Raw genomic sequence first — 19,140 nt, 5'->3', positions numbered from 1 at the left:
CAGACTGAAAAATAGAGATTAAAAAATGGAGTTCACACTTTCCAGTCTGTGACTCAGAACAGACAAGTCTCGGTGCTATTCCACGAAAGGACAACTGCTTGACTGGCGATTTTCGACATCACGTAATCTCTCTCTCTCTCTCTCTCTCTCTCTCTCTCTCACACACACACACACACACACACACACACACACACACCATGCTGGTATAAGGTTTCATGACATTAAAGTATTCTTTTCTATTCTGGAGAGAGAGAGAGAGAGAGAGAGAGAGAGAGAGAGAGAGGAACAAATGACAAATGAAACACCATCTGGTTTCGTTTATACAGCAAGGGCGAAGCCCGCCACAACGAAACCGAGCGACAATCATTATCCCGTGTTGCGTCTTGAGCTCAAGGAATCTCTGCACTTAGCGCCTATTTGCGGATACCGACATGACTCTGCAGTTTCCCGACTGATATACCGGCTGCTGTTCTTGGCGTTCACAGCTACACCATTAGTCCAGCTCTGGCGTTGAATGACGTTTTCACCCGCTCTTTGTGGCTGTCACAGAGTTTGGTCTGAGTGGAGTGTCGACAGGCCACACATCTTGACTTTGTCAGCCCAGGGAGCAGATGCCTGACCATGAGGAGCAGGATGACCTCGGTGTCATGTTTCACTGGACTCGTCCAGACGCATCCCCTCACATGTCTGCGGGGCCGTGAGATAAGACAGCAGACGCAGAGACCTGCTTGCTACTTTAAGGTCAAGTTGTTCTCTGGCGGTCTGAAGGGCCACCACCGTACCAGCTAAATTCTTGAGTGACGCAGCTCCCTCCGTCTGACTGTTGTGCGGATCACAACACGCTCTTTCCGGTCGGCCCTGCGTCCAGTTCAAGTCAACAGCAACTGTCAGACCATCTTCCCGTTTTAAAAACAAGACACGGAGAGAAAAAGACGGACTCAGTGACTGAGAGAGAGAGTGGAGGCAGAGAGAGGGAAAGAAGTGAGGAGAGAGAGAGAGAGAGAGATGAATGAATTATATTTTCTGAGCGCAATAGATCAAGTAATCCGACCCCCCTAAAATGAAATAATGGAAATGGAAAATAATAAAATAAAATAAAGACATTAACAAAGCGAAAAAAATAAAGAAAATTGGGAAATGCATGAACAATTACATAAAGAGAAAGATTAAAAAAGACTAACTATATCAAAACATCAGAGACAAAGACAGACAGGGAGAGTAGACAAACAGGCTGTTATACAGAGGTGGATACCAGCAAACGTCGGACCTTTCCTGGATTCACAAAGAGAGAGAGAAAGACAGTGAGAGAGAGTCAGATAGACAGCTACGTAGAGAGAGACAGAAACAGAGAGGGAGATAGAGACAGAGTCTGTATGCGTCGACAGTCAGACTGACTGATAAACAGAGACAGAGACAGACGGGCAGGTAGAGATTGAGCCAACCTGTCACTCACTGGCAGCCCTCATTTCACACTCCATCTGGACAATCTCCTTAAAATTAGGCGATACACTTCATGTGCGGTTTCAGTTACACCAGTTCGCATATTCACTATAATAATGTAGTTTGATTTAGTTGTTGCGATGCATCTCTCTCTCTCTCTCTCTCTCTCTCTCTCCTATCCACCATTAGTTTGATTTAGTTGTTGCGATGCATCTCTCTCTCTCTCTCTCTCTCTCTCTCTCTCTCTCTTATCCACCACCACACCTCTCTCTCTTATTCTGAAAAAAACCGCATAATGCACGTGCTCGCTGGCACACAATGTACACATAATTGTGTGCGCTAATATTCTACACTTTAACTGTTTCTCATTCGTCGTACCTCCTGAGCGATGGAGATATTTGTTGTTGTTATACTTTGTATTTTTGTATTACTCTTTTGTCACAACAGATTTCTCTGTGTGAAATTCGGGCTGCTCTCCCTGGGGAGAGCGCGTCGCTACACAGAGAGCGCCACTCATTATTTTTTTTCCCCTACCTGCAGGTTTATTTGTTTCCCCTATCGGAGTGGATTTTTCTACAGAATTTTGCCATGGACAATCCTTTTGTTGCCGTGGGTTCTTTTACGTGCCCTAAAATAAATGCATGTTGCACACTGGACCTCGCTTTATTGTCTCATCCGAATGACTAGCGTCCAGACCACCACTCAAGGTCTAGTGGAGGGTGACAAAATACTGGCGACTGCCGGTGATTCGAACCAGTGCGCTCAGATTCTCTCGCTTCCTACGCGGACGCGTTATCTCTATGCCAACACTCCACATGTTGTGATTGTTGTGACGCTACATGAAATTTGCGACAATGCATGCATGTGTACGTGCAAGTGTGTGTGTGTGTGTGTGTGTGTGTGTGTGTGTGTGTGTACGCGCGAGCGCGCGTGTTTGAGTGTATGCACCCATGTGTGTTTAACCCATGTGTGTTTAACTATGTGTGTGCCGTATGCGTGTTTAAGAGAGAGAGAGAGAGAGAGAGAGAGAGAGAGAGAGAGAGAGAATTATTATACGCTCTCGTTATCTTGAAAACAACAGCACATACACACACGCAGACAAACACACACACACACACACACACACACACACACACACACACACAGAATCAAGAATATGGACACACACAAAGAAGGGAAAAAACAGAGAGAAAGAGAGAGAGAGAGAGTAGCCAGGCAGACAGAAAGGTGTGAGGAGTTCGTAAAACACACTGTGGACTTCTAAACCACTGGCACCACAGTCCGCGCTTTTCCCAAAAACTCGTGAGCATACAGACAGGCGACGCATTACAAAGACAAACGACAGCTGGCGGCCAGACAGACCAAGGCGATAACGATGCCCACCGATCAATGGCAACTGTCAAAGGGAATTTAAGGGTGAAGGGGTGGAGGGCAGGGTGAGTGTTGGGGAGGGGGGCGGGGGGGGGGGGGGGTATGGGAGGATGGAAGACGCCTTTTGGTTCTAAATAAACACAGGACGTCCTCGAAAGGACAGATCCCTCCCAATGCTCGACCTCCTTAATACAGGTATGTCACGTTTTGATCTTTTCACCATGTGTGTTAGGTCTGGAGGGACTTTTTTGTCCTGCCTTCCCTGTTTTGTGTGAAAGGAAGTGCGATTTGCCTTTCATCTGCTTGTAACGCTGCACCGGCTCGCAAGTTGGCGCCTTCAAGGGTCCAAGGATCTAAGTTTCAATGATATCGATTCCAAGCTGTTCACGTTACACGGTATTTCCTTTCAATATCCGACATTACAAGTTCTTTTGGGGTTCCAGTAGCCTCACTTCCAACACCCTACATTAAAAGCACTCAGAACAGAAAGGTCCGTTATTTCCAATATCTCTATGTCCGGTGTCTTAGGATCCCAAAACGATCATCCAACTGCTTCCAGTGCCTTGAACTAAAGGGATTCCACGACGGTTGCTTGGCAATAATATCCCACAGTCCAAACAATACCTCTGGACTCCGAGGTCCTCACTGACGGGATCATGCAGCCTAGTGTCAGGATGTCAAGGCCTTTTTGAATACACTCATGCAGTATGCAGTTTCCAACTGCAAATCAATATCTATGTTCCAGAAGTTAATTTCCTTATTTCGAGTATATTAATGCAAATCACCAACTATTTTCCTTAAGTTCCTTATTTCGAGTATATTAAAGCAAATCAACTATTTTCCGTAAGTTATGTTCCTTATTTCGAGTATATCAAAGTCAGGGCCCTGTGTCAGTTGCACCTCTCAGTTGGGTCAAGTTATCTTCGAGGGTCTGTTAAATTTCACTTTAAGTGTGCTAATTCATCTGAAATGTCGGTACAGTATACCTAGGTTGCAATAAACAATGCACATGCCCACTGGCCTTCGGAAAGTTGAGTACACAAGTGCTTTTCAGATGATGAAAAAGGAATATTATCATACACACAAAGTATATGCACGATGCTGTTGCAAAAACAAAAACAAACACAAAAAAGAGTAAAAGAAAACCACACACACACACACACGTGTGTGTGTGTGTGAGAGAGAGAGAGAGAGAGAGAGAGAGAGAGAGTGTGTGTGTGTGTGTGTGTGTGTGTGTATGGTATCTCAAAGCAACACAAAAACCGTGCATCAACAACAAACGGAACAGACATCTTGACGTCATGTTACATTCCCAACCGAAAACTACCCCCATCCGCTTCCACTACTTCCACTCCTATCCTAACACATACACACACACACACACACACACACACACGCAGACAGAGAGAGAGAGAGAGAGTCACATACTCTCATCCCCTGAACGCCCGAGCTCAGTCGATAATACACGTTATTGTTCTCTCCTTCCTCTCTTTGGAAAAGAAGTCGCACTTCCTTTTCCCCCATCCGAGAAAAGCGCTGTCGTCACTGCATTGTGTTGGGGGGTTGGGGAAGGCAGATGGGTGTGTGTGGGGGTGGGGGGGGGGGGGTTGGAATGGGGGTGAAGGAGTAGTCCTGTCTGCAGTTGTGTGTGCATTGTGAGGGACATGTGTGACTGTGTCTGCCCTGAATTTGGGAAACCTCAGCGAACAAACATTCGTGTTTGTTGGGTCAGGTTGCCACCCACACCCAGAGTAGAGAGAGAGATAGAGAGAGAGACTCCTTCCTTTACATAAACAATCGAAGAAAGACTGCCACCAGTCTTTTCGTCCATTTATATACACCAATATCCCGCCAAAGCAGTACAAGGAAGGACACCGGCTGGTACAAGGGTGGTTCTTACTTGTTATCTTTCAGGCAGGCATCTGCTTAGCAGATGTGGTGTAGCGTATATGGATTTGTCCGAACGCAGTAACGCCTCCTTGAGTATTATAAGTGAACTGAACTATCATCTTTGTCAGTATCTTTCCGAATTATGCGGTTGGTGGTGGGTTTTTTTTCTTTCTTTTTTTTCTTTCTTTTTTTCTTTCTTTTTTTTTTTTGTGTTTCAGTTGCTGCAATTGCTTTCTGAATTTTAACAACCCCCCACCCCCACCCCGCCTTTTTTTTTTTTTTCATGCATGAACTATGATGCATCGACCTTTATCATAATCATTAAAGTCGACTTCCGACAGTCCATCCGACACCATCCCTACCTCCTGTCTCCTCTCTCCCGCTTTCACACACACACACACACACATACACACACACATGCGCTCGCGTGCGATACTTTGGTAAAATATGGGAAAATGTTTGGATGACACACCACACATGTATAAATATATATATATATATATATATATATATATATATATATATATATATATATATATATGACCAGCTGTGGCAAAGCAAAAGTGCAGACAGTACAAGACACGGGTGGCACGAGCACCTCCAACTTCTCGGAAGAGTAGGTGAGCGCAGGCAGCCAGAGGGGACTAGAGTCAGCACGAGCACATCCCCGGCTCCCGTGACCCGCCTGTCACTTCTGACCCTGGACCACATTACACCAGACAACACACCGTCTTTGATTACACGCACCGATATGCATGTTTATATTACTTCCGTATACAGAAAGTACAGCCTGCTGAAAGATCGAAGCTGACAGCTGTCCACCGCTTTAACGTATTGCTGAAAGCAGCCACTGACTTGCTTGGGACTTACGTAAAATCTTCTTGGATATAAAACGCCAGACATATGTTGATGGCAGAATAAAATCTGCACAAGTGTTGTTTTCTGCTTCGGGATTTGTGTCAGACAGACGGAAAGAGAGAGGAAATAGTGTGGGTCGAGGCACTGAATGACAAACGAGTGATATTTGAACAGACTGGTCTTTAGTTCGAGACACAAGATTACGCAGGCTGGAACCGCATGAGATACAACAACAGAGTCAAAACGCTGATTAATGATGCACTATCAACAGTTTGTACACGATGCAACTCTAAAAGGTAACCAGTCAAAGCAGTAAACCCTTTAAAGTGCTGGCGGCACATGATTTCTTTGACAAAAGTCAATCGAGCTCTACACGGTCAGAACTGTCTGCTAACTCTACTGACTGGTGCAAATGCTGGTAAGGGGCCGACCAGTGGTGCATATATAATTTGTGTGTAACACATATCTATGTAACTGAGTGTCTTTGAAGTATCTCATTCAAATGAATTACTTGATGTCTTTCTTATCAACTTTATTTGCAACAGAAATATTTGTAACGTGAACGCAATGTTTAGGAAAAGAATGTCTCGTCTTGAAGCGAACAATAAACTATTTCGCCGTTGATATACAAGTACGTTACAAAAAAGAAAACAAAGCTATTAAAAAGAAAGAAAATAAAAAGAATTAAAAAAAACAATTTCATCTGCTCCCTCGAAAGGAACCAGTGCTTGCAGACCGCGTACTCACACACACTGTGTGTATGCGGGGGGGAGGAGCTGGGGGGGGGGGAGTGCATGCGTGTGTGACAGAGAGAAAAGGAGAAAGAGAGAGAGACACACACACACACAGAGATAGAGAGAGGACCGCCCATATGTGAAGGAGATGGCCAGGTCATGGACCAAAGAATGGATTTCCACATAAGAATCTCCTGACGATGACTTCCTCTTTCCTTGCCCTCCACTTCAACCAGTGGTTGTGGTCGTCAACGTGCACAATGACCGCTGACAGCATTTCACCGACCCCGTTGCATTGTGTCACTGCTGCAGTCTGGTCTTCCGCGTCCATGGGCTGCTACTCCCACACTGACTTGTAGGCCTGTACTATACAAATAAGCGGACTGTTATGTCTTACTGTTTTGTTTTGGGTGTGTTTTTTTTGCCGCCATGTGAGCACCACACTCCGTTTTTCCTTGTTACCGCTACGCAAAACGTTCAGTTATTAATGTCAACCCCCATCCCCCCGCCCCCGCCCCCCCCCCCCCCCACCCCCCTCGCCCCACCTTTTGGCCACCGATCCCATGCGACGGGGATGGAAGGGATCCCAACATCAGACTGACACCGTCACAACGGTAAGACAAGAAGGCAGACACACCGAGAGTGATCAACTGGTTGTCTTTTTCTTCAAGTCATTCTGTGCGCCTTGAAACGAACTCAGAATCTTCGATGAGCCAGCTAGCTCGGTGCTCAACCGTGCAAAGCAAACTATTCCCCAATGCATGCACCACTACGTGACAAGCTCATAAAGATTTTGTACCTGTTCATTCTCGTCATCCTAAGAGAGAACATCTGTGGTAATCAGCACTCTAGGCTTGTTTTCATCCTGCCCTCATAAAAACGGGAACAGACAGCAAACACGTAACATTACAAAGAGGGAGAGGATGAATGAATGAATGAACCCTGATTGTTTACTGATACACTGATCCTTAAACATGGGTGACCAAAGCCCACAGCCTAAAGAATATCAAACCTTAAACATAAATAATCACAAAGCAATATCAAAAACTATCAATTTTCGTATTACATCATGTCTAATTAATAGCATAATTCTACACACACGCGCTCAAACAAACACACATATTCACACATCCATCCATCCATCTACCCATACATCCATTCATCCAAAATACATATCATGTAACTGTACGAATCAGCCAAGTCCACCCTTGTTGCTACAAATGAATGTTATTAATAAGAACTGCACTGGCTCTGCAGACATTCGTAAATTATTATCTGTTCTGCGATAGCCAGAAAACAACTGTTATGGTGGGGGTTTTTTTCTCCAGTGGCTACGAATGCATTACTCACGGACTTGTAAGCTTCAAAGGGGTTGGGGGGCGCGAGAGAGACAGACAGAGAGAGAGAGAGAGAGAGAGAGAGAAATACATACAGACGCATGCGTGTCCGCGAGGGATTTTCCCCTTCTGCGCGCGCGCGCGCGCGCGCGTGCGCGCGCGTGTGTGTGTGTGTGTGTGTATTAGGCACCCACACACCCCAGATAACCCCCCCGACAACTGATTGTCAGCACGATGCAAGCAACAGCCACCATGTCTCCATTTTCATCACCGGCCCGGTCAACCACAAGCGGGCGGGGAGAAAAAAAAAAAAGGAGACAGACTGACCTTGACCTTCTGATGCCAGCAGGTCTGTGCCCGTAAAGCAAGGCTTCAAGGCCTTCAGCTCCTACCTCCACCTTCCCCGGTCATCCCCAGCCTCACCCCCTCTCATTCAAACCTCTCTGGCTACTCTTGCGTACGTCCACTTCAGCAAGGCCCATCTTCTCCCCACACACGCTTCCTTTGCCCGTCAAGTGCCACATTATTTTACCCAGTTAGCCTCGTTAGTAGCTGACCCCTTCTTCTCCCTCTTCCTTCTGTACTGGGCCTGTGTTAAAAGGGACAGTGGTCTAACTTGTACGTCGAAAACCCATTTCTCAATTCCTGCAGAGCCGGCATTCTATGCTGTTTATTTGTCTTCAGAGACAAAACTTCGGCAAATTTAGTGGAGAATGCCATGACCTGCGCTGCGTGCTGTGTGTGTGTGTGTGTGTGTGTGTGTGAAAGAGAGAGAGTGTGTGTGTGTGTGTGTTTGAGTGTGTGTGTGTGTGTGTGTGTGTGTGTGTGTGTGTGTGTGTGTGTGTGTGTGAAAGAGAGAGAGAGAGTGTGTGTGTGTGTTTGAGTGTGTGTGTGTGTGTGTGTGTTTGTGCGTGTGTGTTTGAGAGAGAGAGAGAAAGAGAGAGAGAGAGAGCGATAGTGTGTGTGTGTGTGTGTGTGTGTGTGTGTGTGTGTGTGTGTGTGTGTGTGAGTGTGTGTGTGAGTGTGTGTGTGTGTGTGTGTGTGTTTGAGTGTGAGTGTGTGTGTGTGTGTGTGTGAGTGTGTGTGCATCGTTTGACACTCAGAAGAAATGGAAAGTGTAAGAAAAAAAATCAGGCGCCATTTCTGACGAAGAACCAAACACTTAAAGTTTCACCGTCTGTGAAAAACCACCACCAAACATCCATTTTAGCCGGGACAAAAGTTCTCCAAGATCTAGCTTCGTAGTATCAAGAGAAAAATCATAGTCATCGGGCCTACTTTCCCTTTCCGGGTCTTCATTCAGTCATGTGTACACATAATAACAAAATCATCGTTGACATCTTGTGTGTTTGAGATCATGCGCCATATGGCCCACTTTTTCCGTAACCTCGTTTAATAAGCGCAGGAAGCAACTTGACCATTTGGCCCCCCACTAAAGATAACATCAGGATCTTCCTAGTCCTGCACTTCCCTTTCTCCAGAAATTACGGACTGAACTTCACTTGCTCTTAATTCTCTCTCTCTCTCTCTCTCTCTCACACACACACACACACACACACACACGCTTACACAAACCAATGAAGAAATGAAAAACATGCTCTGTACCTGCACTTGGTCTGCCATCAACAAGTTTGTTCTTTGTGCTAATGATGATTATGTTCCAGTCACTCCATATTTTGTCAGCAGCAAGCTCTTACGCCTGTATGCGTGTGTGTGTGTGTGCGCGCGCGCACACACATACACACAAACGACCAGTGCAAGTGATGTAACGTGACTAAAATAAAACACAAAAAAACAAAAAACAAGCCAACCACACGGAAAAGAGAATCCTAAGACTGGATGACGGGATCTAACAGCGGACAGGATGGAAAAAGCCACAAGAAACGCCCACCTCCCCCACAAACTGGGGAAACAGTCTGATTACATTTACTCCCCCACACCACCCTTTTAATTTTTCCCATACTGCTGATATATAATCATACCCCTCCCCTCATTACACACCCACCCACCCCTTCGATGTCTATCCTCCCGCAAGTCCCGGTCTCTTTACTTCTTTACGTCCCCCGTCCCCATTTTGTACGGCTGTGTACACGGTGCCCCGAACACACTGTGTCAGAAAAAATACCAACACGTTAGACCGATCACCTTCACACTTCTCAATCGTCATTTTCGCTGCAGTGGGAAAGAGATGGGGTAGGTACTTCACCATGTGTGCATCAAACGCAAAAACAAGTGTTCACAATGATGAATGTGTGTACTCGGCGATGAACCGGATCGATTATCGCAAATAATTTCAAAACAGGTTTTGATTTTTTTTCTTCAAAACATGTGCAGATAATTAGTGAACATGTACAAAGGTCATTTGTTAATTTTGTTTTCTTTCTTATGATTTATATAAAGATTTTAAAGACTGACATCCGTTTGTCAAGAGTGTAGAACAGTTTCCAGGCTTATCCAGCACTTGGTGACACAATATCACTCACTGTGCAAGACCGTATAAGAAGCCGTAACATTTCGAGAACCACCAAACTTGTTTCAATTCATACACTTTGATCAGTCAGGGAAATGATTAAAATAAAGTATCACTGGCAGAGGGAGAGAGAGAGAAAGGGACTAGAGTTTATGTTCAGTGTGACAGAAACTACTTCAACAACACCGCGCAGTTCTTCAAAAACACCCTACCCCCACCCCACTCACGCTCGCCAAACAATTCTTCCTACATCCTCAGGCACCTACCCCTCTCCATGTTATCACGGAGAGAGAGAGAGAGAGAGAGAGAGAGAGAGAGAGAGAGAGAGAGAGCAGTGCAGTTTCCTCTTCATCCACGCATCTCAGCACACCTAAAAACGGGTACTTTTTAGAAACTGCGCTGCTCATTTCATCCATTTCATTTTCTAGGAAAGGAACTGAATGACGTGTCCTCCACCTCCCAACTTCTTTTGCAGGCTTTCGTCAGATCCATGTTGGAAACAGCAAACAAACGCTGACAATTTATGATGTTCATGAAACAACCCCTGTTCCTTCGAGTCTTGAAGGCCTTTGCTGCTCTTGTTTGAGGTTTCAGAGTTTGTTCCTCAGCTCCTTTTATTTACCTACGTGCAAGATGATGGGAACCAGTAAGCAGCGTTGGCTTGACGTTGTGTGTCCTTGTAAGGGCTAAGTTTACTGTGCTTGCTTGTCTGTTGTTAGGTTTCTGGGTTTTGACAATGATAGCAGTGTTTTGAGTGCCAACACTGCAATTCATGCACTGTGTTTTCGTGCCCACATCTGATGCGTGTGATTATGATAGTGGAACACTTAGTGTGTCCGACTCCCATCACACAAGCCCAGAGTCCAAGCCCTGGCAGCGCCTGGAAGACTATGGATGGAGATGTTTTCAATCTCCCAGATCAGCAAATGTACAGACCAGATTGTGCCTTTTACCCTCTTCATGTGTTTATGCAAGCAGGGGAAAAAACACTATGGACATGAGACTGACGTAAGCCCTGTTTGTTTTCGTTGGGTAATGAAAGCACTGGTCTTGTAGCCTGCACCGCCATTGAAAACAAGTAAAGCAGTCTATTCAGCAGTGTTAAATCGTAATAAAAGCCCACACGTAATTCTACATGAGTGTGTGTGATTCGAGTTACCGCATATTAATGAAGAGGAATAATGTAATGAACTTGCTTTTTTACACGCCCTTGTGAGGACCAGAGATATGATCTTCTATTTCTTCCTGTCTGTTGCACACTACTATGATGCAGAATTTTGTCGATCAAGCTGAAATCTAGCACACTGGCCATGGTAGATGTCTTCTGGGTTTGGGTCCAATTTGGAATTTCAAATTTCAAAGCGGTGATCAATCAGGAAGACAGCTGAAGTTAGCTGAGAGATTTTCCGTGGCGTTCAGTCCACTGTGTGCGAATGAACACGATTGGGGAAGAGGCAGTCCCAATCACTGGAAAGTAAAATGAATGGGACTGAGTCCATAGAGAGAGCACACATTCCACGGCCAAGACTTCGGTCAGCTGGGTGCATGCTGCCAGCGGTGACATGTCTGCTGTGTATTGGAGAGAGCGGGTTCACAAGCGCGCTTCGTCTCTCTCTCTCTCACCAAACGTTTCGGGAAGGGGAAGAGTGGGGGGAGGGAGCGGGATGACTAAAAGTTGAGAGGTCGCTCGTGGGGAAATTAATGATTGTTACATTTCAGTACATTATAATATCAATGACAGTGCCACTGCAGTTGAATAACGAACCACTGTTTGAAACGAAATACTTCCATTCTCCTTTCTTCTGACGTTCACCGTCACCATATTGACGATCGTCACAAACTTGAAAGGCGAGGAAGGAGGGGATGTTCACATGAAGTACAGAACTGTGTCAAATTTTGCTTAGTGCCTGGATGATCAACTGTCTGATCAGTTTTGTTGTGGAAGTGGCGGGAAGAATGAGAGGACCGAGAGGAAGGGGAGTGGGGTGGTTATATCCGGAACCTGAAGGCTTCCTGAGTCTGATGTTACTGTCTCCGGGGAAAAGTAGGTTCCACTAACTGATGGTAGAAGGGAAGGACTCCTTCCTGTAGCTTGTCCCCGCTCCACGTCCCCCCCCCCCCCTCCCCTCCCGCTCCCCACCACCACCTTTTTTTCTTCTTTTTTTCAGGCAGTGGAGATAATAATGCCGCCTGGTGTCATTTAGACAGTACATAAACATCTGTGGTTATACCGAAACTGGTTCATTACAATCTGGTGCCAACACTCAAACTCAAAACCCAATCTCCCCTGCAGGCACTCAAAAGACAACATGACAGCTTGCACTCAAAGGCATGATCTGCTAAATTCCACAGCTTGTTCTTGTAGTACACACAAAATTAACAAAATGTATTAAAAACACACACACACACACAAAACAACAAAACACGTGTCTGCTTGTAGAATCTTGATTGTCAACAACAGTAAAGGTCCAAAGTTACACAACTGAAAATAACACCTGCTTTAAGCTGTTATGATCAAATGAACAGCAGCAGAATCTGACATATGAGACCTCTTTTGTCAGCACTACTAGCTTCTGTTTTGCACTGTTGCTTTATACCTGCTGGATGGCTGGTTGGAGAGTGGTTGGTTGGTTTTGTTTTTCTGTGTGTTTTTTTCTCTCATGTCTTTCCATTATTCTTTCTCTTTCATATGTCACCCAAAACAAAACAAAAAACAAAAATACACAAACAAAAATATCTACTGCATATATAACAATTCAGTAACCATGTAGCCTTGTAGGTCTATGACTGTGTATCCCCTCAGCCACACATGTGGCACAGACAGTGTGATACACACATATATATACACCATGCAGGCAAATGGTTGTCACAGGGACACTCTGTAACCAGGACCCAACCGGCAGTAAGCAATTCTCTCCAGCTCATCTATCCTTTCTCTGTTGGCTGGGCTAAATGAGGGTGGTAATTAAAAGGTGCACGGGTCTTGAGGGAATGGGAAGAGAGGGTGTGCAGATGGGAGCAGTTAGGAATGGCAGAGAGAAGTGGACCATGGATTAGCTGCCCAGAGGTAGATAGCTTTTTCCTGGAATAGGGTTAATTAGATCCCAAGACACTGCTGAGAATGGGTTGAGTGTGGTGTGGTGTGGTGTGGTGTGGTGCAGTGTGGTGTGTGGTGTGGTGTGGTGTGAGGTGTGTGTGTGTGTGTGTGTGTGTGTGTGTGTGTGTGTGTGTGTGTGTGTGTGTGAAGCTTAACAGAAGGATAAACTTGACAATGGTTAACAAAAATCTTAATGAATAATCCCAAAGAACATGTTTGCACACACACACACACAAACACACACACACACAAATACAACTAAGTTTAGCTGAAGACATATGAGTTCCACATCAGATACACTTAAAAACAAACCGTCAACCATTCTCAGACAACTAACCCTTTCTCCCCCCCTGCCTGTGCTGGTCTCTGCTACAAACCAACTCTCTCTCTCTCTCTTATTCAGCACACACACACACACACACACACACGTTTTTAAGCCAGGACTTTAACCATTCCCCACTCTCATTCAAAATATCCTTTCTTGCAACCTTTCATTTTTGTGGGCTGTAAACATCCCTCTACATGGAGGAAATAAAGCAGTTGAAAAACCATGAAATAAAATCACCACAAACAGAAATCTCATTTATAACTTACAACACAACCTCTGAAGTGAACACAAAGAAATGGGCAAGATTTGATGCTGACGCAACACATGAAAACTCAGCTCATACTCAATGACCGACAAGCGTCATTAAACCTGCCTGGTGGATTCTTAAGCTGTAAATACAAGTTATAGATAGACTTTCAAGCTCCAATGAATTCCTTTCAATTCAGTCAGTATCCTCCCTTGCTCATGCCCCATTAAACATGCACTTTAGTACCCTTCTTCCTTAGCTCCCAAAATAATATGACTATTTTTGAGAACTGGATGTTCAGTCAGTCAGGATTTAAGTCAGCATTTTCGAAACCAACTGAACATCCATAGTCCAAGCATGATGCATTCACTTCAGAAAAAATGAGAAGTATAAAACTAAAAAAAAAAAAAAGAAAAGAGAAAGTGATGCTTGTGTAAAGACTAAGCCATAAAATATCTTTTTCTGTTTTTGTATTTGTATTTCTTTTTATCACAACAGATTTCTCTGTGTGAAATTCAGGCTGCTCTCTCCAGGGTGAGCATGTCGCTACACTGCAGCGCCACCCATTTTTTTTGCATTTTTTCCTGCATGCAGTTTCATTTGTTTTTCCAATCGAAGTGGATTTTTTGACAGAATTTGGCCAGGGACAACCATCTTGTTGCTGTGGGTTCTTTTACGTGTTCTAATTGCATGCTGCACACGGGACCTCGGTTTATCGTCTCATCTGAATGACTAGCATCCAGACCACCACTCAAGGTCTAGTGGAGGGGGAGAAAATATCGGCAGCTGAGCCATGATTCGAACCAACGCGCTCAGATTCTCTCACATCCTAGGCGGCGCGTTACCTCTAGGTCATCACTCCACAGGCCATCACTCAACAGGCCATCATTCCACTATAATCAAACTTAAAATATCTACCCTACCAATTACTAATATACCATATTTGAAAATGGTACCGTAATATATTCTCTAATACCATCAGGTTATACAGATTCATTTCTAGCAGAAAAAAAAAGTACACACACACACACACACACACACACACACACACACACACACATATATATATATATATATATATATATATATATATATATATATATATATATATATATATATAATATATATATATATATGGGATATATGAACAAAAAAATCTCCATGTGTGGTTGGCCTGGTAACCACTGTTTGTTTTTGTTGTTTTTGTCACAACTCATCATTTTGCTTCTGTGTTGATCAGTTTAACACTTTGAGTCACATTTCATCATGATTCAAAGCCAGTACCTGAAAGTCTCAGTGGACTGAAGCAATATTTTATAAAGCTCCAAAAACGACCACAATTGTAAAAATAGCAGTTTAGTGCACTGGTCTGAAATTCATACGGGAGCACAGGTAAACTGCCTAGCAACAGCACATGGGACCCTCTGATGATCCATCCCTAACGGGAATCAAAAGAGAAGTCAGACGACTCAAAGGACTTGTGCTTGCATCCGATTTACAGTCACTTCATATTCAAATAAACTGTGATATCATACACAGATACTTTGTCTATATGTGTAAACATACAGACATAAATGGAAAGATGTGGTCTGAATGAGTGAGACGTACTAAGCCTTTCTGATGGACCTGTTGTTACTGTCACTGGTGTTATTAACACTTGGTTTCTTCCTAACTCTTTTGTTTGTTGTTGTTTTGTTTTTGTTTTTTGTTGGTTGTCCCCCCCCCCCTCCCCATAATATTATGATTTTGATTATGAGACTATGAATCAGTGCATGTATCAACTGGTTTAGTGTTGCAATGGGGAGTGGAAGATGGCATGAACAGAATACTTGTGTACAAAACCCACTTTTTATTTACATAATGTCATATCAGTGTGTTGAATTATTTCTATTCAATATTTTTTGCTGTTTTCAACATAATTAAATTATTTACAAAATGTTTCCTGTGGGGTTTATATTTGAATTATGTGAACCTGTGTGTCAGCAAGCATGCAGACATGCATGTGTACATGCATGTGTGCATGTACAAGAGTACGCAGTCTTCATAATTTATATTCTCTTGTGCATCTCTCTGTGTGTGTGTGTGTGTGTGAGTGCGCGCGCGGACGTGTATGTGTGTGTGCGTGTGCACGCATGTGTGTGAGTGTGTGTGTGTGTGTGTGTGCCTCATATGTGTGTGTCTGTGTCAGAGCTTGCATTGTGTCGCCCCAATTCCCTCGCTATAAAACTAAAGTCAATCTTATCTCCCTCACACTCCCAGTCATTCTCCTCAGCACTCAGACTTCTTACTATTTACAATATCAAGTGACCGAGACCTTGTGCCACCAGGAAACTAATTCCTCCACTTTACTACTTAGCATTAAGCATTCTGCCCAGGCCAAGCAAAAATAAACAGGGCAGCTAAAAGTAAAAACTAAAATCAAGAAAATGTAAAGTCATTCATCAAAATAGTAGCAGCTTTTGGGTTTAATACCTCTTTTTCCTTTTTTGAGGACACATGGATCATATATCATTATATGACATTCAAACCATGGTCCATGCCCAAAAAGTCACAATTTGTATAAAACAGAATTTAACAACATTTCAATACAATATGTAACAGTAATAGCTACATATATCCGACAACAGAGACCTACAGTTCTGATCCCAGTAAATCAGTGCGTGAGAATACAGCACATCTCTATACTGTTGTGAAATATCATTCACTCTTTTAGGTTTTGCTCCTTTTCCTCCTTCTAACCACTCCCTCCTCCCTCCCTCTTCCAAACCTCCCCCCTCTTTATGCAGCTGTTCATCAAATGCATATGAATTGGACATGATCAAAGTAGTCCACAGACAAGCAGTAAGGTATCAGACCAACAGGTACAACAATGCAAAGAGCATAACACAAGATTCAGGATGAAAATTAATGTCTGACAACTTATGGTATTTCACTTGTGTACAATTAGTTCTACTGGTTTTCAATAAGACTGTGAACCTGGTAGAAATCAGATCTTAAGATTACCTGATACCAAGGATCTCAAAGACTGAGGCATCACAGTTTAGAGTGAACACACACTAGTTTATTGTCACTGGTTAGACCATTCATGCTAATGTGATGGTCTCCATAGCTTTGAAAAAATACGAACTTTATAGAAAATATGCAGAAGAATCACAAAACAAATAAAAGAACTCTAGCAACTTGACCTATGAAGAGAGACTGAGTAATCTGAAGCGTGTGTGTGTGTGTGTGTGTGTGTGTGTGTGTGTGTGTGTGCGCGCCCGCGCGTGCGAGTGCATGTGCGAGTTTTAACTTCCATGATTTAATACAAAAATTCTTCATAGATGTGTAATATTTTTGCATTTTAAATTTTCATGTGATCGTTTCCGTGTTGCAGGGTGATATGTTTTAGTATATAATAAAATAAAAAAAATTAAAAAAATAAAATCTGCATCCAACAGAGATTAAAACTAAAGCACCACCCAGAATCACTTGTCTTTACACTAAAATAAATGACAGTACACACTAGGGACAACCACTGAAGCTGACTAAACCTTAAACAAAATCTAATCATTTTTTCACTCTGTTTTACTGACAGAATTATTAACTTGTAAAACAGTCTGCCTAGACATTGCCACTGGATGAATTCTTTTGACTTAAAACTACTTCAAACTCATTTGATAGACACTGGAATGATTACAACTTCCAGATAAACTTATCACTTGAAAGCTAGTCAGCTAATACTCACCTAGAATACAAAATTATTAATAAATAAAAATAGACATGTATATCATTGTACATGTTATATTAAGGTAAATGACTAAAGAGGCCAATGTGCCAACGAATGATAACAACAATCTGATCTAAAAAATAAACAGAGGTACCCCCCCACCCCCACCCCCTTCAAGCCATCTGGAGCTCCTTGTCAGCTTTGCTTGGACTGCTTCCTTTCTTGAAAATATTTCGAAAGAGTAAACACCACAAATTAATTCATTTAAAACCGACATGTTTCAAAACCCCCGCGCATGATGGCTGTGACCATGCCGGTCATCAGACTCGAGTGTACCAGTCATGGCTTGTTCGTTAAGATACAATACTACCGTCGAGAAAAATGCGGTATCCTGTTTGGCCCTGCTGGAGATGCGAGGCCGCGGGACTTCCCATCATTTTCTGTTTTACTCATTTGTAAACATCACTTTAGTCTAACTTATTTCTCTTGTGAATGTGAATAACTGTACAACAGGTGAAACTGACACTGTCTGTGTTCACTTAAGGATTGTGCTTTGTTGTGTCATAAGTCAGTTGTTTAATCTACTTTATTTCAACGGGCCACTGTATAGCACCGAACTGATTGGACAATGACAGCAGAATGAAAGAGAAAAAAATCTGATGGTCTGTTGGAAATTACGACTTCACAATTTTTCACTCACGGTCCACTGTCATGCGACTGAAGCACTGATCTAAAAATATTTTTAGAGAGATCAGTGGATTGAAGTTACAACACTCATTGAGTGCTACTCACCCTCTCACTCTCCTTCTGTTTAAATGCCGGCCCTTCGTGTGGTCCTTTGCTGCCCACGGCCTCCTCCTCTGCCTGGTTCTCTTCTTTCATGGAATAAAAATTATAAGCTAAAAACACCTGAAGCGCAAGGATGACAACGGCCACATAAAAAAAGTATTTGTACCGGACACACAGTCTACGAGTCGAAACCACTCTCGAGGATGCCATACTCGTGTGAATGACCAAATGCCACTTCAGGGCCAAAGAGTTGTGCAGGGGGCGTGGCTCCAAGTGTATGCCACACGTATGCACTCGGAAACAGAACGTCTGTGTTCAACACCACACAGCAGACACACGCACACACAACAGCGACTGGCCTACTGATTGACTTCGCTGGGGGCTTTCTTAGCTGGCTTCAGTAGCTTCACTCAGCACGACACTGCGGCCACAAGAGTACGCAGAACGGTGTTGTTTCCTGCTGCGAAAAAAAAAAAATTGCCACCTGTGTGTGTTTGTGGTGATCGATCGAGGTGCTGACAGTCATTTGTCAGCTTGAAGTCTAATTTGTTTCACATCAGTCATCGTGTCAATGGCACGCATGCCATTGTGTGTGTGCCTGAGAGAAGAGAGAGAGAGAGAGACTGGTTTCTATGATTGTCTCGTTTGCCAGCGTTTCGGGGCGTGGGGGTGGGGTTTACTCCTTCCTCACCATTTGATGTATTCATTACCATATAAGTATCATTTATCTGCAGGTGATTCTACAAGTATTCCATTGAAAAAATTGTGATTCATGAGATCATAAAAAAAAAGTTAGGAATCATATGTGTGTGTGTGTACATGAAAGTGCGTGTACGTGTGCGTGTATGCACTCATCTACCAAAGAAATAG

The 19,140-nt window shown here is 43.5% G+C and overlaps 1 protein-coding gene across 1 annotated transcript in view; it reads right to left on the bottom strand.

Moving 5' to 3' along the window:
- LOC143292462 (xylosyltransferase oxt-like) overlaps positions 1 to 18,639 on the bottom strand; it is a 72,017-nt gene extending 53,378 nt beyond the window's left edge. The window contains exon 1 of the mRNA XM_076602754.1: positions 18,274 to 18,639. Within this exon, the coding sequence (XP_076458869.1) occupies positions 18,274 to 18,480 (207 nt within the window). The 5' untranslated portion in view covers positions 18,481 to 18,639. The remainder of the gene's footprint in view (positions 1 to 18,273) is intronic.
- Positions 18,640 to 19,140: the final 501 nt, after the last annotated feature.

Source organism: Babylonia areolata, chromosome 18, assembly GCF_041734735.1.
Source record: "Babylonia areolata isolate BAREFJ2019XMU chromosome 18, ASM4173473v1, whole genome shotgun sequence".
In the NCBI taxonomy this organism is placed as follows: Eukaryota; Metazoa; Mollusca; class Gastropoda; order Neogastropoda; family Buccinidae; genus Babylonia; species Babylonia areolata.
Note: the sequence above shows the minus strand (reverse complement) of the source record. Positions and strands in the feature narration are given on the sequence as shown.